The sequence below is a fragment of the Callithrix jacchus genome, chromosome 20, assembly GCF_049354715.1.
Source record: "Callithrix jacchus isolate 240 chromosome 20, calJac240_pri, whole genome shotgun sequence".
NCBI lineage: Eukaryota > Metazoa > Chordata > Mammalia > Primates > Cebidae > Callithrix > Callithrix jacchus.
This window is the reverse complement of record NC_133521.1, coordinates 46092996-46109388: the sequence shown is the minus strand read 5'-3', so window position 1 is coordinate 46109388 and position 16393 is coordinate 46092996. Positions and strand designations below refer to the sequence as shown.

The 16393-nt window shown below is 63.7% G+C and overlaps 1 protein-coding gene across 1 annotated transcript in view; it reads right to left on the bottom strand.

Annotated features, from left to right (window-relative positions):
* The window catches only part of ZNF469 (zinc finger protein 469), a 65947-nt gene continuing 49554 nt past the window's right edge, over positions 1-16393 (bottom strand). Inside the window, exons 2-3 of the mRNA XM_035281895.3 lie at positions 15114-15178; positions 1-13594 (exon numbers count right to left, since the gene is read on the bottom strand). Of these exons, the coding sequence (XP_035137786.3) occupies positions 1319-13468 (12150 nt within the window). The 5' untranslated portion in view covers positions 13469-13594; positions 15114-15178 and the 3' untranslated portion in view covers positions 1-1318. The remainder of the gene's footprint in view (positions 13595-15113; positions 15179-16393) is intronic.

Here is a 16393-nt window from a genome sequence, read left to right as displayed (position 1 = left end):
AATAGTGGAATATATTTGAAAAGACAAGTCACTATGACATTTACAGTACAACCTCAGGGCCCCTCCATGCCTGCTTTACGACACTCCGGAGGCAGGAGGCGTTGTGAATGGCCCACAGCACCTTCCAGAGAGGCCATTTGGGCCGGATTTGGTCTCTTTCAAATATCAAAATAAAAACTTTTGACATACACATTGCACCCAAGATAAAAACTAAACAACAGAGCAAAATAAACCGTGAGTCTTCAAGACACTTCCGGAGAGAAGGAAGCTCTCCTGCCCTTCTACCCACCTTCACAGACATGGCTGGCTGTGAGTGGGCACATGCATCCTGGGCCTGGCTCAGGTCCTCGCCCGAGGCCTCCCTGGCTGGGCAGTGCCTCCGCAACCCCAGCCCTGAGCACCCCTATCTGGCCACACAGACCTAGGGCTCACAGCCTGGCAGGGAGGCAGGGAGACAGTGCCGGCACGTGGGTGCCCGTGCCCTCCACGCAGCCGTGCTGAGGCCTCTCCGACCCCATCTGCCTCACCTGATCCCCTCATTAAAAAAAACCAAGGAAGCCTGTATTCACATTACAACACCAAAATAGCACCAGAAACTTCAGAGTAACATTGCAGAGAGGCAGAGCCCAGAGCTCCGTACAGCAGGTGGGCTCCAGAAGGCGGCCATGGAGGCTGACGGGGAACCGGGAGGACCTGTGGGAGCTGGCACAGGCGCTGTTTCTTCCCGGTTCCATATGGAAACCTGGTTCCCGGGGTCAAGGTGTGCTAGAGATGGGCTTTTCTCCGGCAGCACAGAGGCCAGCACGACCCTGTGGTCAGAGGGAGGAGGCCTGTTGTGCTCTTGGGGGACCAGGCGGCTCAGGAGCAGCTCTTCCAAGTGGTGAGCGCTGCCTCCCCCACGTGGTTTCTAAGGTCACTTGGAACTCCAGCAACAGCAGCAAAACTAGGAGGGAACCTGCCGTCATCCCATGGCTGCCTCGACTTACTTCCCTGCTTCGTATGGGGAATGGGAGGCCGTGCAAATCTCCAGATATTGGCTTCTATGGTGTAGGTGCCTTGCCAACAGGGCACAAGGCTGTGGGTGGGGGGATAAGGTGCTGTCTCTTCAAGTAGTTGGTACCAAGAAAGCAGCTGTGTGGTCTCAAAGGGGCTGCAGTGGCCCCGTCTTTCACCCGCAGCCTTCCAGCAAGAAAGGGCCACCCAGGGCCCTGTTCAAAGTGTCACAACCTCAGCTCTGACATCAAGGCACACGAAGTCAAGTGGCCACAGAGTGAACTGGCTGCCCCCAGCTCTGCTCCCAGGCTCTTGCTCCTATAAATTACTCAGAAGCATCTTTCTTTAAAGGGATTTTGAATCCAGTTAGTCTCTGCCCGAAGAGCTGGCTAAGGAGGTCACTCTGGGCCTCGGCGGTCCGGTGGGTGTGTGGCTCTGCAGGTTCAGCACCGTGGACAGCTCTGCCCCTCCTGGGGGGCCTGAGCAGGGGTCGCCCCTGGGGGAAGGCCTTGCCCAGTCTGTCCTTCCTGTGCACGTGGCCCGGCTCTGCCTTCCGCTGCTCTGAGGGTGCTGGCCTGGGTTTCTTCTGGCTGTTGAGTTTGGGCTTGGCCGGGAGCACACGGCTGGGAGTTGCCTGCTTCCGAGGGGTCCGGAGGGGCTTGTCAGGGGCCGAGGGGGCTTTCCCCAAGCTCCCCACACTCTCAGTCCTGGCTTCCCCTGGGGCCTGGCCCTTCTTCCTCTTCATGCTGCTTTCTCCCTTCTCCTTGGGACCCGGGCTCCTGTGGGGCCCCTGCTCACCAGCTTCCCTTGGCCCCTTGGTGCAGCTCTTGGCCTGGGCTTGAGGCAGGAGCCTGTCTGGTGCAGGGCTCTGGCTGGGGAAGCTAGGCTTGGCTGGGGTAGTGGCTGTCTCACTCTGGAGCTGCCCACTGGCTGGCTGGGGCTGGCTGCCACCACCTGTCTTGGTGCCAGGGCGAGGGCTTCCACTGCCCTGGGGGCTGGGGCCTGGTTTGGCTTTGGGGGTGTCGGGCTTCGTCCCGTTCTCTGTGTCACAGGCCAGCTCCCCGGGTGCCAGGCTCCCCACCGCCTTCCTTGGATGCACTGGGAACTTGGGTGCTTTGCTGGGGGTGGATGCTGCCCACCTGTCCATTGATGAGCTCTGGCAGCCCCCAGGCTTGGTGGCACTGCCCTTGTGGAAGGGGCCTCCAGGCCCCCCTTCAGATGCCATGTGGCTTGAGGACACCTGCTTCTGTTTTGGAAGCAGGGCAGGATCTTGCTGGAAATGGTCAGGGGCACCTCTACCTCGGGCAGCTGGGGCCCTGCGTTTCCCTGAGAACAGGAGGGGAGCCCTCTTACCCTCTGCATCTTGGTCTCTGGCTCCTGGCCGTGGCACAGATGCCCCCAGTGGAAGAGCTTGCTGGAGAAGAGTCCCAGGGCTGCCTGCGGAAGCCTCATCCTCTGGCCTCTCTAGGGCTCTGTCTGGCTCGCAGTCCCCTCTGCCCTCAGCCAAGGCAGCTGGGTAGGGAGACAGAGATGGCGGGGGACACTCCTGGTGGTCAGATGGCCGATCCCAAACCCTGATCGGGAGGGTCCCAGGGTCTGCAGGCCTCTCTAGGATCTCGGGCCATCCCTTGGTGGTGCTGGCAGCCACCTCCGGGCAGAGCTGGAGCAGGGCAGGGAGGGACCGCTCGCTCAGGGTGGGGCTGTCCTCCTCGGGCCCGGGGGCACTGCCGGGCACAGCCAGCTTGCGCCGTTTGCTGGGCAGTGTGCCTTCGAGGGCCAGGGACTTCTGCCCTGGCGCTCCCGGCCTCCGCACACCGCGGAATGTAAAGGGCTGCCACTCCCTCCGGGGGTGCTTGTCCATGTGGCGGTCAAACTGCTCCTTCTTGGCAAAGGTGTAGTTGCAGGAGCTGCAGGCGAAGGACTTCTTGATGATGTGCATGACCGTGGCGCAGAGCTCGCAGGCGTAGAGTGGTGTGTGCTGCACCTCCAGTGGCTCCTGCAGCCTGTGCACCCCGCCCAGGTGCACCAGCAGCTCCCCGAGCTCGGAGTAGACCCGGGGGCACCGGGGGCACAGGTAGACGCGCTGTGGGCTGTGCACCGCCAGGTGGCGCTGCAGCTTGAAGGGCTTGGGGAAGCGCTTCCCGCAGTGGTGGCAGTCCCGCGAGGGGTCCTTGCAGGCCTCGTGCACCAGGACGGCTTGCAGGAGGGGCTCCCCGCCGGCCCAGGAGTCTGGCGACGGGATGGGGGTGGTCTTGGCGGGACCTGGGAGAGGGGCCGAGCCGCAGGCCGGAGCGGGCTTCTCGCAGGCTGCAGGGCTGCCCAGGTTGGCCAGGGTGTTGGCAGAGACGCTGTCTGGTGTCACGGCCCTGTCTGGGTGGCTGGGGGCGCTGTGCCAGCTGGGTTTCGCCCTCTTGCTCCTGCTCTCTTTCCCGGCCTCTCCCTCCGGCCCTGAGGAGTCTCCCGGGCTCCCGCCTGAGTGCTTGTCCCTGTGGGGTTTGGGTGTGGGTTCCATGATGCCACTCAGGAGCTGGGCAATGGCGCTGCCGCCCTGCAGGCCTCTGGGCAGGTCCCCCAGAGACCTCCGCGCCTGCCCCTTGCGGGCGAACCGGGCGGCGTGCTCCCGCAGGTGCTCATTGTACATCCAGATGTCAGCCACCTCCTTCAGGCACATGCCACAGGCCCAGGGCCCCGCCTTGCTCTGCGCGTGTCTCTCTTGCAGGTGCCCTCGGAGCAGCTCCCGCGAGCCGAACCTGCGCTCCACGCACATGTAGCAGGTGGGCGGTGGCGCGGGTGTGTGGGTCAGCTTGTGCAGGTCCAGCTCGCCCAGGCTGCGAAAGCGCTGGAAGCACACCCGGCACTTGTAGGAGGCCCGCTTGCCCTTGGTCAGCCGCCCTCGGCCTTGGGCCCTCCCCGCCTCCATGGCTGCCTCTGTCCTTCCGTTCTGTGGCCCCGGGGAGCTCGCCGTGGCCTCGAAGTCTGAGAAGCTGGTGGTTGGGAGACCTGCGGGGTCTTCAGAGGGTCCCAGAAAGCACAGGTCTTGCATCTCAAACTCGGAGCTCAGTGTCTCCAAGTCCGCGGCCTGGAGTGGCAGCAGGTGGGCATTCCCGGGCAGCCCACCATCATAGCGTTCTCTCTCCAGGCTGGGGGGCTCAGGGCTCATGTCTCCAAGAGAAGAGGAGGCATCACTCGTAGGGGCTGGCAGCTCTAGGCCTCGCCAAGCTGCCGGGACCATGTGCAGTTTGGGAATGGCCTCGGGCTGATCGTCCTCAGGGTAATGGGAGGGCAGCTTCTCTGCACTGCCTTCCTCACCAGGCTCCAGGGCCCACAGGCTGAGGCCGGAGGCCCAGGGGTCGATGCCAGGCGACCTGCTGCTGAGGAACCCATCCAGGAGGAAGGACTCGGGCAGACCTGCGGGGTCCTCGTCCTCCCACGGATCCTCATGGCAGAGGCAGAGGGAGCCGGAGTCGCTGAGGTCCGTGGGCAGGCAGGCTGGGCTGAGTGTGGGGCCCTCCTCCATGCTGGGCTGGGTGGGCAGCTGGCGCTCTGGCTTCTCACAGCGCTTCCCGTAGACGCGTGGGTTCCTCTTTTGGGTCAAGCGGCCGCCGGGAGGGAAGAGCTGGGAGAAGGAGACCTCATCATCAAACAAGCTTGGAGGATCCTTGGCACTGGAGCTGGGGGCTTCAGGAGTGGGGCCCTCAGGCCCCTGGACCCCACCCTGGGTGTCTGGGTTCTCCGGGAGGCCCTGGAGGCAGCCGCTAGTGGTGCTGTCCACTGGAGGGCTGGAAGTCTCGGGAAAACCCAGGGGACCCAAGGGGCTCGCGAGCTCCTCCCAGAAGCCTTCCTCTGACCCGCTGTGGGCCCTGCTGCTGTCCTCTGCCGGCGTGCTCCCAGCCTCTCTGCAAACACCCAATGCTTTGGTCTCTCTCGGTCTCTGGAGCCCCCTGGCCAAGGCTCCCTTCTGCCCAACTGGCCGTTCCCCGAGAGCTGTACCGTCCATCCTCCCTGGACGAAGCATCTGATCTCCAGGTAGCTTCTGGGCCCCAGTCTCCCCTGCGCACAGAGCCTCCAGGTCAGTCCCCGAAGCAACCTCCAACACCCTAGGCCCAGGCATGGTCCAGCGAGGAGGCTGCTCCTTGTCAGCCTCAGGCTGTCCTTCCACAGAGAGGCAGTGGCTAGCGGGGGCTGCGTCGCTGGCTGTTGCGAGGGATGGTCGGGAGCCGCACCCATCTGAAACCACTTCAGGAGAGACTGCAGAAGCGCCGTCCTCCCAGAGCCTTCTGCCTCTCAGCTTTCCTGCTTTCTGACTTGACTTCCCCTCTGAGTGGCTGGTGGAGTCCCCTGTGGGCTCTCTGCGCCGCCTCCGGCCTTCTCGTCTCTCTGCCTGCTTGGGATGGAGCTCCTCTTCCCCGACCCGGCCTGGTCTTGGCTTGGAGGCTGGAGCCTTCCCATCCACCCCATGCTCAGCAGGGCTTGGGGGGCGCTGCTGCTGGCTGTGCGTGGAGCCGGGTGTCCTGAGAACCTCCTTCAAGCCCGGGGCGATGTGGCTGGAGTCCCCCCGCGAGTGGTTTGGTCTCTCCTTCCCAGGTGCCTTGCGGCTCTTCTTCCTGGGGGGCTGGCACTTTTGGGTTGGGGGCCCCGGAGGCTGGTGAGCAGGCAGGGCCGCTGGGCTCGGCTGTGGGGGTGCTCCCGGGTGTGGCCGGTGCTTCCTGGCCTTGTGCCGGCTCAGGCCCGGCCGGGAGCGGAAGGAGGCTGTGCAGACCTCACAGGTCACAGGCCCGAGCGCAGCCTGGCTGTTCTCTGTAGACACTGGCTTCTTTTTATAGCCACGAGGCCCCTGTTTGAGGTCTTGGGGACCGAGGGGGTCCTCCTGGGAAGTCTGGTGGGAGGCATTTCTGTGGCTTTTGGGGGAGTCAGACTGGAAGTCACTTGCTGCGCTGCTTGGAGCTGTGGTTATGCCCAAGCAGAGTCCTGTGGAAGGGCAGGTGACACTGGGCACCTTGGTAGCACAAGAATGCCCAGCCTCAGGGGTCCCTGGGTGCTCTGGCCCCTTGCTGCTGGTCCCCGCCTCATCTTCCAGGCAGGTGGGGGAGTCCAACCCTGCACCTGGTGGCGTGGGAGGCTCAGTGGGCACAGCTGTGACAGCATGGGCTTCCCTTTGGCTGAGGCGGGCAGTGTTACTTGGAGAATATGAGAGGCCGCTGGGCATCCTGTCAGGATTGGGGTGGGATGGGGCCCCCCTGCTTTGGGGTTCCAGCCCTGGGGGTCCTCTGCCTGCCTGTGGCGCATCTTTGGTGAGAGTGCTGGCCAGGTCAGCAGCCCTCAGGGCCATGGTGGGGGAGACAGCCCCCACCAGGGGAGGAGAGGTGGCTCGGCCAGGAGACTCCCACAGCTTCTCTTTTCTGGAATCCTCTGGAATTCTTAAAGTGCTGTCCTCGGGGCTGCCCCTGCCGTGAGTGTAGACTGTGGCACTGATTGAGCCAGGACACCGGGAGGAAGGGTCTTCCAGGAGGCTGTCCTCCCCCTGGAGGATGCAGTGAGCCAGGGCTCCCTTAGGATCACACAGGCTTGTGGTCAAAGGCAGGGGAGCCACCGGGGGATCCCCAGCCCCAGTATCTGTGTGGGCTGGGATAGCATCTGCCTCTTCCAGAGGTGCCTGGGTAGGAGAATAGGCTGGCAGGTGCTGGGGGCTGGGAGGGTCCCTGCAGGATGGAGATGTTGGCAGCTGCCCCCTCAGCCCACCTTGGGCTCCGGTGGCACTGGAGGGAGAGGTGGGTGGGTCTTCGTGGGGCAGGGGCCTGAGGCTGCAGGGCGTAGGGGTGGCTGAAGAAGAGGGTGAAGGGACACAGGCCGCCAGGTCCCCGATGGAGGGTGCTGGACTATCCCCTGTGCTGAACATCGGCTTGTTCAGGCCCAGGCTGGATGCCCTCTGTAGAGCCCCGCCCTCAGGTGCATTTTGGGTGTGGGCTGCTGTCAAGGCTAGCTCCAGGGACTCCCTATCCGGGGGCGGGAGGCTTGGAGGGTGCGGGAGGCTTGGGGGGTGCGGGGCCTCGCCCTGAAGGCTCATGGCTGCCCTAAGCCCTTTGCATTTCTCTAGCAGGACTGCACCCATGGCAGGCCTGGCCAGTGCTGTATTGAATGAGGAGAGGTTACCCGCCCCCCCTGGGCTCCCTCCGTTCACTGGCTGAGGCCAGCTGGCTCTGCCTTGGACCTGGGTTTTCTCAGCTTGGCCAAGAGAGCCTCGATGTCCATCTGCCTCCAGCCCCAGCTGATGTCCGGCCACTGTAGGGAGAGTTGTCACCTCCACACCCTCTGGAGGGCCCAGGGCGGGGCCACAGGCCACCTTCTCCCATTTCACAGTGTCCCCTTCCAGATCTGAGGGGTTCCCTCTCAGAGGGCTCTGGGCAGCAGGTGTTGGATCTTGAGAGGCCGGGGTGCCATCTTTACTCTCAGCTGCTCCGGGCCCCAGGATTGAGAGCTGACGTAGGGGGCTTGAGGCTGGGTCCTGGGACCTCCTGCTGAGATGTGTGTCAGACACACAGGTGGGACTTGGCACAGGGACAAACCAAGCCCTCCTGCCCTGGGGGGAGGTCATCGAGGAGGCCCCTGCCGGTGCAAACTCATTACCCTCAAAGCCAGGCCTCCCTGATGCAGGGTAGAGGCGCCCACCTGCTCTGCCTGCAGAATGTCCCTGGGCGGCATGGCTCTGACTGGCACCAAAAGGCCAGGTGGCATCCAGTGGTGAGGCCCCATCACCCTGAAATGCCAAGTCAGGGGCCAGATGGAGTGCAGGGCTGCAGAAGGCTTCCAGAGCGGGGGCCTCTGGGCAGGGCCCGTCTGCGGTGCTGGGTCCTGGGAAAAGCCGTCCTCTCTGTTCACAGGGAAGTGGCCGAAGGGCATCTTCACTTTCTTGTGAGCTGCTGACCTCCTTATTTTTAGGAAATGAAAGCTCCTGGTCAGGGCTGTACTTTGCTAAACTCCTGGCATCCAGTGGTGGCCCTGGCTGCTTGCGGGGCTCTGGCAAGCAGACATCTTCAGGGGCCCTGCTGTCCCCTTCAGGCAAGCAGACATCTTGGGGGGCCCCGCTGTCCCCTCCAGGCAAGCAGACATCTTCAGGGGCCCTGCTGTCCCCTTCAGGCAAGCAGACATCTTGGGGGGCCCCGCTGTCCCCTCCAGGCAAGCAGACATCTTCAGGGGCCCTGCTGTCCCCTTCAGGCAAGCAGACATCTTGGGGGGCCCTGCTGTCCCCTCCAGGCAAGGAGACATCTTGGGGGGACCCACTGTCCCCTCCAGGCAAGCAGACATCTTGGGGGGACCCACTGTCCCCTTCAGGCAAGCAGACTTGTTGGGGGGCCCTGTTGTCTCCTTCTGCCTGGTGGAGTCCAGTCTTGGAGACTCTGGCTTTCTGCACCAGCTGAAAATGGAAGCTGGCTCCCGTGGGGCTGAAAGGAGACCCAGAATCCAGGTCTTCTTGGGCGCAGGGGAGAGGGGCTGTTTCTCCTGGGTGGAAGGAAGCTGGGCAGGGCCATGTCGTCGTGGGCTTTTGCTGAACCCCTTCCATGGTGGCCACAGCTGGTCCTGCACCCTCCCGAGGTGCAGCGGATTCCCCAGTGACCATGAGGTCAGCTGCCGAGAGTGTGTCCTTGTGGGGCATGGTGGTCTGGCAGGTGGGCAGCAGGTGGGCAGCCTCTGTGCCTGTGCCTGGCTCCACCCTGCCCCCAGACTCAGCTTCTCCGAGCTCTCTTGGGGCCCCAGGTGTGTCTTTGCTCCTTTGCAGTTGACTTTCTAATTCGGTGACCAATTTCTGGATCTCCAGTTCGTCCTCAGACAGGTGGCTCATAAGAGCAGCACTACATCCACTACCTTTCCCAGGCAAAGCTGAGGTGCCGGGGGCTGCTGTCTGTTCAGGGGGACACGTCTTACTGAGCACCTTTCCCCCTGAGGGATCAGGAAAATGGTTGGGCAGCATAGGGGGTACTTCTTCAAGCAGCAAAAAAGAGGGGAACGGTGGGTCTGATGGGGGCTGCTTCTGGGGAGGGTCAGCACATGTGAACGGCACCTGGGGGCCCCTGTCTGCAGACAGGCTGCCGTAGAGGGGTGGGTTGAATCTGTCCAGTGGCAGTCCTGGAAAAAGGGATGTGGACTCCAAGGTCAGTGGCGATGTGGCTCTGCCTGCATCTGTTTCGGCCGTGCCGGGGAGGCTCTTAGGCAGCAGTGGCTCGAGGGAGCCAGCATCCTTGCCATCCTGGCAAAGGCAGGAGTTGCTGGCCGGTGGGGCGTCCATGGCTGAGGGCTTGGGGTGCAGGTCTTCCAGGAAACAGCCAGCCAGGTCTTTAGGTCCAAGGAACAACTCACTGTGGGGGCTGCCATAGGACTGAGGCCCCTTTTTGGCAACTGGAACCCCCATGGGGTCTCCATTAAAACCAGCAGGGTCACAGCCAAAACCGGAGACCTTTGAAGACAGGATGCCGGGTTTGGGGCAGGCAGTACTCAAGGGGTTAGCCATGGGTGCCAGAAATTCTGCAGGATGGCGGGCAGGGGGTTCCTCTCTGTTGTGGGAGATGGGGGCCTTTGTGCACCCAGGGCCATCCAGCAGGCCGCCCATGCCTGGCGCTGGTGCACCCCTGAGGGGCGCCAGGGTGGTGTGGGGCACCATGTTGGCGAGGCTTCCCGATAGCTTGGGGCTGCCCGTGTCCTGTCTGCTGGGCTGCGGCTGCTCTGGAATCAGGAGGCTGGGGCTTCCTTCTGCACAGCTGGCTGGAGAAGAACTCAAAACCTCTGTAAGTTCTGTGGTGTCCACGGGTGACCCTTTGACAATTTCAGGCTCCTTGGCTTCCTGGGGGAAGTCCAGTGGTGGGCGGTTTTCCTTGGGGGTCTGGGTGTTGGTGGGGACCTGCAGGGGATCCTTGGGGGCCAGTGAGGGGCCATCAGCACACTTGGCTGTCTCCCTGGCAGCCACTCCGGCCTCCAGGTTTGGCAGTGGTCCGTCGGCCTCGGAGCTCCTGTTGGGGTCCCGACACGGCCTGCCTGGTTCCTCGGGGTTGTGGGGGGCTCTGTCCCCGCCGGCTCCCTGCCTCACTGCCTTCCCGTGTTTCTGTCGCTCTCCATCCTCTCTGGGACCCTGGGTCAAGTCCACTTCCTTCCTCTTCGCCCCTCGGCACCTCCGGCCTCTGAAGCCAGGACCCTGCTGCGGAGGAGGCTGGTCCTCCTCGGACTCGGAGGCATAGTTGTACTCCTGGAGCCTGTGGTCCTCAGCACGGGGCTGGAGCCTCTGGGCCACCAGGGACCCCCGCCTGCCCACCTGCCGTCCCAGCCGCTGGTAGTGCTTGTTCTTCTGCTGCACGATCTTCAGGATGAGCTCCTTGCCCCAGGCGCCATCCCCAGCCTTCCTCCTCCTGGAGTCCTTCCTGGGGGGCAGTCGGAGGCGTGGGGAGCTCCTGGTCTCCTCAGGGAGGGTGGCGGCTCTCCGGACCTGGGGGGTGGGGTCTGCATGGCTCTCGGGGTCCTGAGTTCTCAGGTCGCGGGGACAGGGTGGGGGCCGCTGCCCATGACTGCCCTTCCTCCTCCTGGGCCTCAGGGCAGTTCTGCCGCCCACACCCAGCCCCTCTGCTGTACTGGTGTCCAGATCCTTCTGGAAGAGCTTCAACTGCTTCCCTCTCCTCTGCTGCCTGCCCTGGCTGGGCGCGTCCACCTCTGTGGGGGCCAGACCCAGAGAACGCGTTTTGGGCCTGCCTCGGGCTGGGCAGCCTCTGTCCCCAGGGCGGGGAGCTTGAGGGTCTGGTGTGGCCGTTGGGAGTGGGGGTGGAGCTCTGTTCTCCGGAGTCACGCCTGCCTTCGTCTTAGGGGGCTGCCCAGTGCTGGGACCTCTAAGGCCAGAAGGCTCCTCATCTGCGAAGACGTCGATGAAGCTGCTGTCGATCTCGGGGTTGTCTGACTGGTACTCCATGCCGTTGAGCGCCTCGGTGATGAGGCTGTCCAGCTTGGCATCATCCTCCATGTCCAGGTCCGAGGCAGGAAGTGGGAACGGGGTGGCGGCCAGGCTGGGTAAGAAGCCTGTTCTCAGGGGGTCATCTTTGCCTTCGGCCTGGACATCCTCAGCTGGCAGGAAGGCCTTCGAGTGGCTGAGCATGCTGGGATGTGCGTCGGCAGGGACTCTGGGGGCCGTGGTGGGCGAGGAGAGCCCAGCAGGACCCGGGGAACGCGGGTGGCCATCCTTGGCCCTGGCCAGGAGCACTCCGCAGAACTGCCGGTGTGCCAGGAAGGCCGCCAGGCTGCTGTAGTTGCGGTCACACTGTCTGCACGTCAGCAGCACGTCCAGCTGGTCCAGGCTGGCGCTACTGAGGGAGAAGTGGTGTGCGGGGCACAGCGGCGGCACGCGGGGGAAACCCTGCAGCCCTCCCCGGCCCACCTCGGGGCCCTCGTGGGGGAATGGGGTCTCCTCCAGGCACTGGAAGGTACCCTCAGCTCCCAGCCCATCTGCAGGGAGAGGGAAGGCCTTGGCCGGCTCTGGCTGGTAGTGGGTGGGGAGGGAGTGGGGGGGCTCGGGGGATGGGAAGGGGCTGCCCGTCTCCTGGGGGTGAGTGGGTGGGTGGAAGAAGGCCGAGGGCCCGCGTGGGCCAGGGAGCTGGCTCTCCTCTGAGCTGGGGTTGGCTGGGCTGTTGGACATCGGTGACAGTGAAGAGCAGGTGCTGCTGGCCGTGTTGGTGGCTGGTGATGGCAGTGGGGACTCGCTGGGGGATGCTCCCACCACCCTGGGTGTGCCGTGAGGTGGAACCTGGGCCTGGGCCATGCTGAAGAACAGGGGCTGGGCTCCGGGGTCTGTAAGCCCACTGTAGGTGAACAGTGCTGGGGAGGTGTCCCGGCCACTTCTCACGGCTGCCAGCTTCTCCTCGGGTCCCGGTGTCTTCCCAGCACTGCTCAGAGCTCTGTGGCTGTCCTCCTGCCACTCAGGGGCCCCCACAGGGACAGGTAGCCGGCTCGGCATCTCCATTCTGTGGGGGCTTGGCCCAGCAGTCGGGAGCACCTGGGGCCATGGCAAGGGTGCACTCTGGGGGAGGCAGAGCCGCTGGCCTGGGCTGGGCTGGCCATTGAAGAATGCACTCCTGGTGGCAGCCAGGGGGCCCTTGGCAGCTGTGGGGTAAGGGGCTGCTGTGGGGTCCCACAGCTGGGGCAGCCTGGGGGGTGGTGGCCCTGGGGTGACCAGCTCAGTGTCCAGAGGCCCTGGGCTGGTGTCCACCCGGCTGGCTCTGTATGCCTGCCCTGAAAAGTGCCTCTGGGGCAGGGAGCCAGGGGGCTCCCTTGGGCTTCCCAGCCCATCCTGGGCTGAACATGGTCTTTCGGGAAGGATTTTGGTAAGGCTCTTGTGCAAACCGTCAAAGGGTCTCGGGGCCGAGTGAGCAGCTACAGGCGGAGACAGGGCACCGCTGAGGTTGCTGTGGGGGCTGAGGCCACCTGGCTGGCCCTGGTAGCAGGGGAGGGGTGAGGGTGCAGACGGGGTGGGCAGCGGGTAGGCTGGGCCGGCTCCCACGGTCTCTTCCAGCCACGCTCCCTGGGGCTGGTGGAAGGCAAACACCAGAGGCCCGTCGGTGAATGTGTGGCTGGCCACGTTCGCAGGGAAGGGGTTAGCACCAGCCCCGTGCAGGGCTGGGAAGGGGAACTGGAAGGAAGCCCCCGTGGGGCTGCTGCCGGGCCTGCTGCCTGTGGGAATGGGCTCCGACTCGGCAGGGGGAGCCCCGAAATTAGCACCTCGGAAGCTATTCTCAGCAGCGGGAGGCCAGGAGTCAGCCCCACTGGCCTGCAATTCAGGATAGGGGCTGGGATGGATTGGGCTGGCGCCCCTGCTCTGGGGGGGCCCTGTGGCTGGGGGCCTGGGGGTGGCGCTTGGTGAGGTATAGTTGGTGGAGGTAAAGCTGGAGGGTGTCTCCTGAAGACTACTGTGGAAGCCGAGCTCTTCAGCAGTGGGCTGGGCCGTGGTCCTTGGGAGGCCTGGCCTGAGGGGAGCTCCCGTCCCAGGGCCCTGGGGGGCCTCCACCTCTGGGGGCTGGGCAGCCTCCAGTGGTGGGTTCTCAGGCATCTGTTCCAGGGTGGCCTTAGCTCTCGAGCTGGTGATGCTCAGACTATAGTGCTTTGGGGGGCTGCCGGCTGCCTTGCCCACCAGTCTTGAGGAAGCCTGCAAGGGGCTCCTCCCTGGTGGGGTCTGGGGGCCGCCCCCCTTCCTGGGGGTGCTGCTCAGGGCCTGGCCTCTCAGGGGTGGGGGCTGGGGCTCCCCATCCCTGGCCTGCCTCGGCTGGGCCTCAGGGAGCTCCATGGCCTGGGCCTGGCGGCCAACCTCCCTGGCACCCTTGGTAGTCCTGCTGGCTGGGCTATGGTCCTCCAGTGGGGCCTGGGAGGGGCACCCCAGGCTGCTGGCAACGTGGCAGGGCTGCAGGTCTCCTGTCATGGTGGGGGCTGGCACTCCTCGGGGCCGTTCCCCTGGCATGGCCCCTCCGTCCTGGTGCTAGAAGGATGCAGCTGTCCGAGGGGCGCCCCGGGGAGTGGGCTGGATGGCCATTCTCAGCCCTCGGAGGGTCCCAGGGAAGCCTGTGCTCATGGTCCTGAGTGGAGCCTGAAAGGAAAAGTGAGGGATGAGCAGGGTGGAGGGGTGGGTGGCCCCATCTGGGCAGGGAGCTCTGTGGGCCTCCTGGTTTTCCAGGCAGGCGTGGCCGAGCCGGAAGCAGAAGAGGCAGGGTGTGCACATCACAGAAGCTCCCAGCTTAGAAGGAATGCTCGGCTCAGCCCCCAGGGAGAGGGCATCCCAGCAGCTGGAGCAGGGACCCTCCCATCTCAGGGAGAGGGCTGGTGGGGGGCGGAGGGCGAGTGGAGGGAGGAAGGTGGGGAGGGAGGGGGGAGCGTTCTCAGGGTCAGAAAGCGGCTTACGGCCCCAGAGCATCCACTGGCCGGCTGTAGCCAGGACAGGCCCCTGTGTGGGGCACAAGCTCCCGACCTGCAGGTGCTCCCCAGGGAGGGCCCCAAGAGTGTCTAGGAGGGCCCAGGAGGGTGCCTGCACCCGCCATTGGGAGGGCCTGGTGGCCGGAGGCTGCATTGCAGGGTGCAGGGATGAGGCAGTAGGGAGGAGGGGCCTGCCCAATTTGGGTCTAGGTCCCCAGGGTGGGTAAGGCTCCAGCCTGCAAGCACCACACCACAGCACCAAGAAGAGTCATGGTGGGGGGGAGGGGTCCGGGGGTCCTTCCTCCTCTGCCACCTCCACTGAGGAGCCTCCTGTCCCATGACCCCGGGAGGAGGGTCCCTTTCCCTCTTCTTGGCTCCACTGTCAGGGAACAAAGGTCTGGAGTCCTTGGGGCAGGACTCATAGGTGAGGTTTGTTGAATGAATAAATAATGCCGACAGCAGCAACAGCAAGGCTGGGCACCAGAGCACTTTCCTGCACTGCCTTCCTTGTGCCCATGGTGGCTCAGAGGTGACTTGGTGATTGTCGCTCTGAATTTATGGGTGAGGAATCCAGATAGAGAAGTGGGGAACCCACTGGAGGCCTCAGCCAGTGCAGGCGGGTCCTCCTGGGAGGGCCGGCTCCCAGCCCTGCGCATCTCCTGCCCTGCACTGGGCTCAGCTGTGTCCCGCATGGCTCAGACACCCACCGGGACCAGGCTGTTGGGGGTAGGAACAGCAACAGCCAGGCCCCACATGAAGCCCAGGTCCCATAGGCCAGACCCCCTACCCATGGCCAGAGTCCTCCAGAAGGTGATGGAGGAGGAGGGGACTCTGAGTGGGGACCTCAGCGCAGATGGAGCATCAGAAAGGCTTCCTGGAGGAGGTGGCTTTCACTAAGTCCTGGATGGTGGTGAGGAGTGCTGGGAACACAGCTGTGCCCAGTAGCTTTTAACAAGGGCAGGAGTTGGTCTGCTTCCGTGAGGCCTGCTGGCTGGGCGGCCACCGTGAGGAACATCAGGTGACACGCCTGCCTGCCCGGCTCAGAGCTGTGGCTGGAAGCCCTGCTTGGAGACCCCAGGAGGCAGGCCCAATTACTGTCCAGAGAGGGAGAGGAAGGCTGGGCGGGTGGGGGTGGAGGGGCCTCAGGACACGGGCATCTCCCGCCAGCCTGGGAGCAGGCTGCTGCCTCTACGTACCTGGGGAGTCAGGGGCCCCTCAGCTGGGACGCCGCACAACTTCCTGAGGAATGAGAATTTCTTGGCTGCAAAGGAAATGGAAAGCATGTCAGGGCCGATGTGGTGCTTGGCTCTGGACCATGGGCCCCAGGAGGAGCCAGGCGGGAGTGAGCGGCCCCTGGGCAGAGCCAGTTGCAGCCTCAGGGCACCAGGAAGCCACCAAAGGCCACCAGGAGATGGGTGAGCTCATCCTTGAGGTCAGCGGGCAGCTCAGCTGGCCCAGGGGACCCTGGAGGGTTTGGGGGTCAGCTGGCTGCCTCAGCTGCAGCTCTGACGGGTCTGTTACGTTTCTTTTTGTGAGGCCTTTATGGATGCAGACTGTATTCACGGGGCTCCAAAGCTTGAGACTCTATTACACATCGAGGCATTGCGGCGAGAATGCTGCCCCTCCCACCCCTGCCACGGCCCCTCCCACCCCTGCCACGGCCCCTCCCACCCCTGCCACAGCCCCTCCCTAGTCCCGCTGGGAAAACTAGAGGAGCTTCTGGTGCTTCCCTCCAGAGTCCCTTGATGCAGACCCTGGCACACAGGACTGTACACTCCCTGTCCCTCCTTCCTTGAACACAAGACCATCCGCTGACTGCACTGTTCTGCACCTGATTTTCCATTCAACCACATTCTGTAGATAATTCCACAGCATTCCACGAAGAGGTTTCTGACTCTCTGCCCACTTGTCCTCCCAGCTGGGGCTGTGGAGCACCCAGGCCTCTCTGGATGGACCCTGGGCTGCTGCCTGCACTCGGCCCTTAGAAACAAGACAGAGTGGTCACTGCATGGGCATAGCCTGTGCTCCAAACGCTGAGCATCCAGCTGCATCAAAGGGCACCTGCATTTTTCATCTGGAGGGAGACTGTCCAATTATCAGCCTCTGATGGTTTTAAACACAGCCACACATTCTTTAACCTTCCTCCCTTCAAGAGGTGGAGCCTCGTTCTCTCCACTTGAACGTGGCTGAGCTAATAAACAGAATATGCTGCTAGTGGGGGTGTTTGACTTTAAGACTGAGTTCTAAAAGGATTTTAGCTTCCTCCTTGCACACTGAGATCACACAGGTGGGGAAGCAGCTGCCATGCTCTCAGCCCACCCACCTATCCATCCGTGCACCCATCAGTCATCATCCATCCACCCACCTATCCATCCACACTCCTACCCTTCTATCCACCCGTCAATCATCACCCATCTACCCACCTATCCATCCACACTCCTACCCTTCTATCCACCCGTCAATCATCATCCATCCA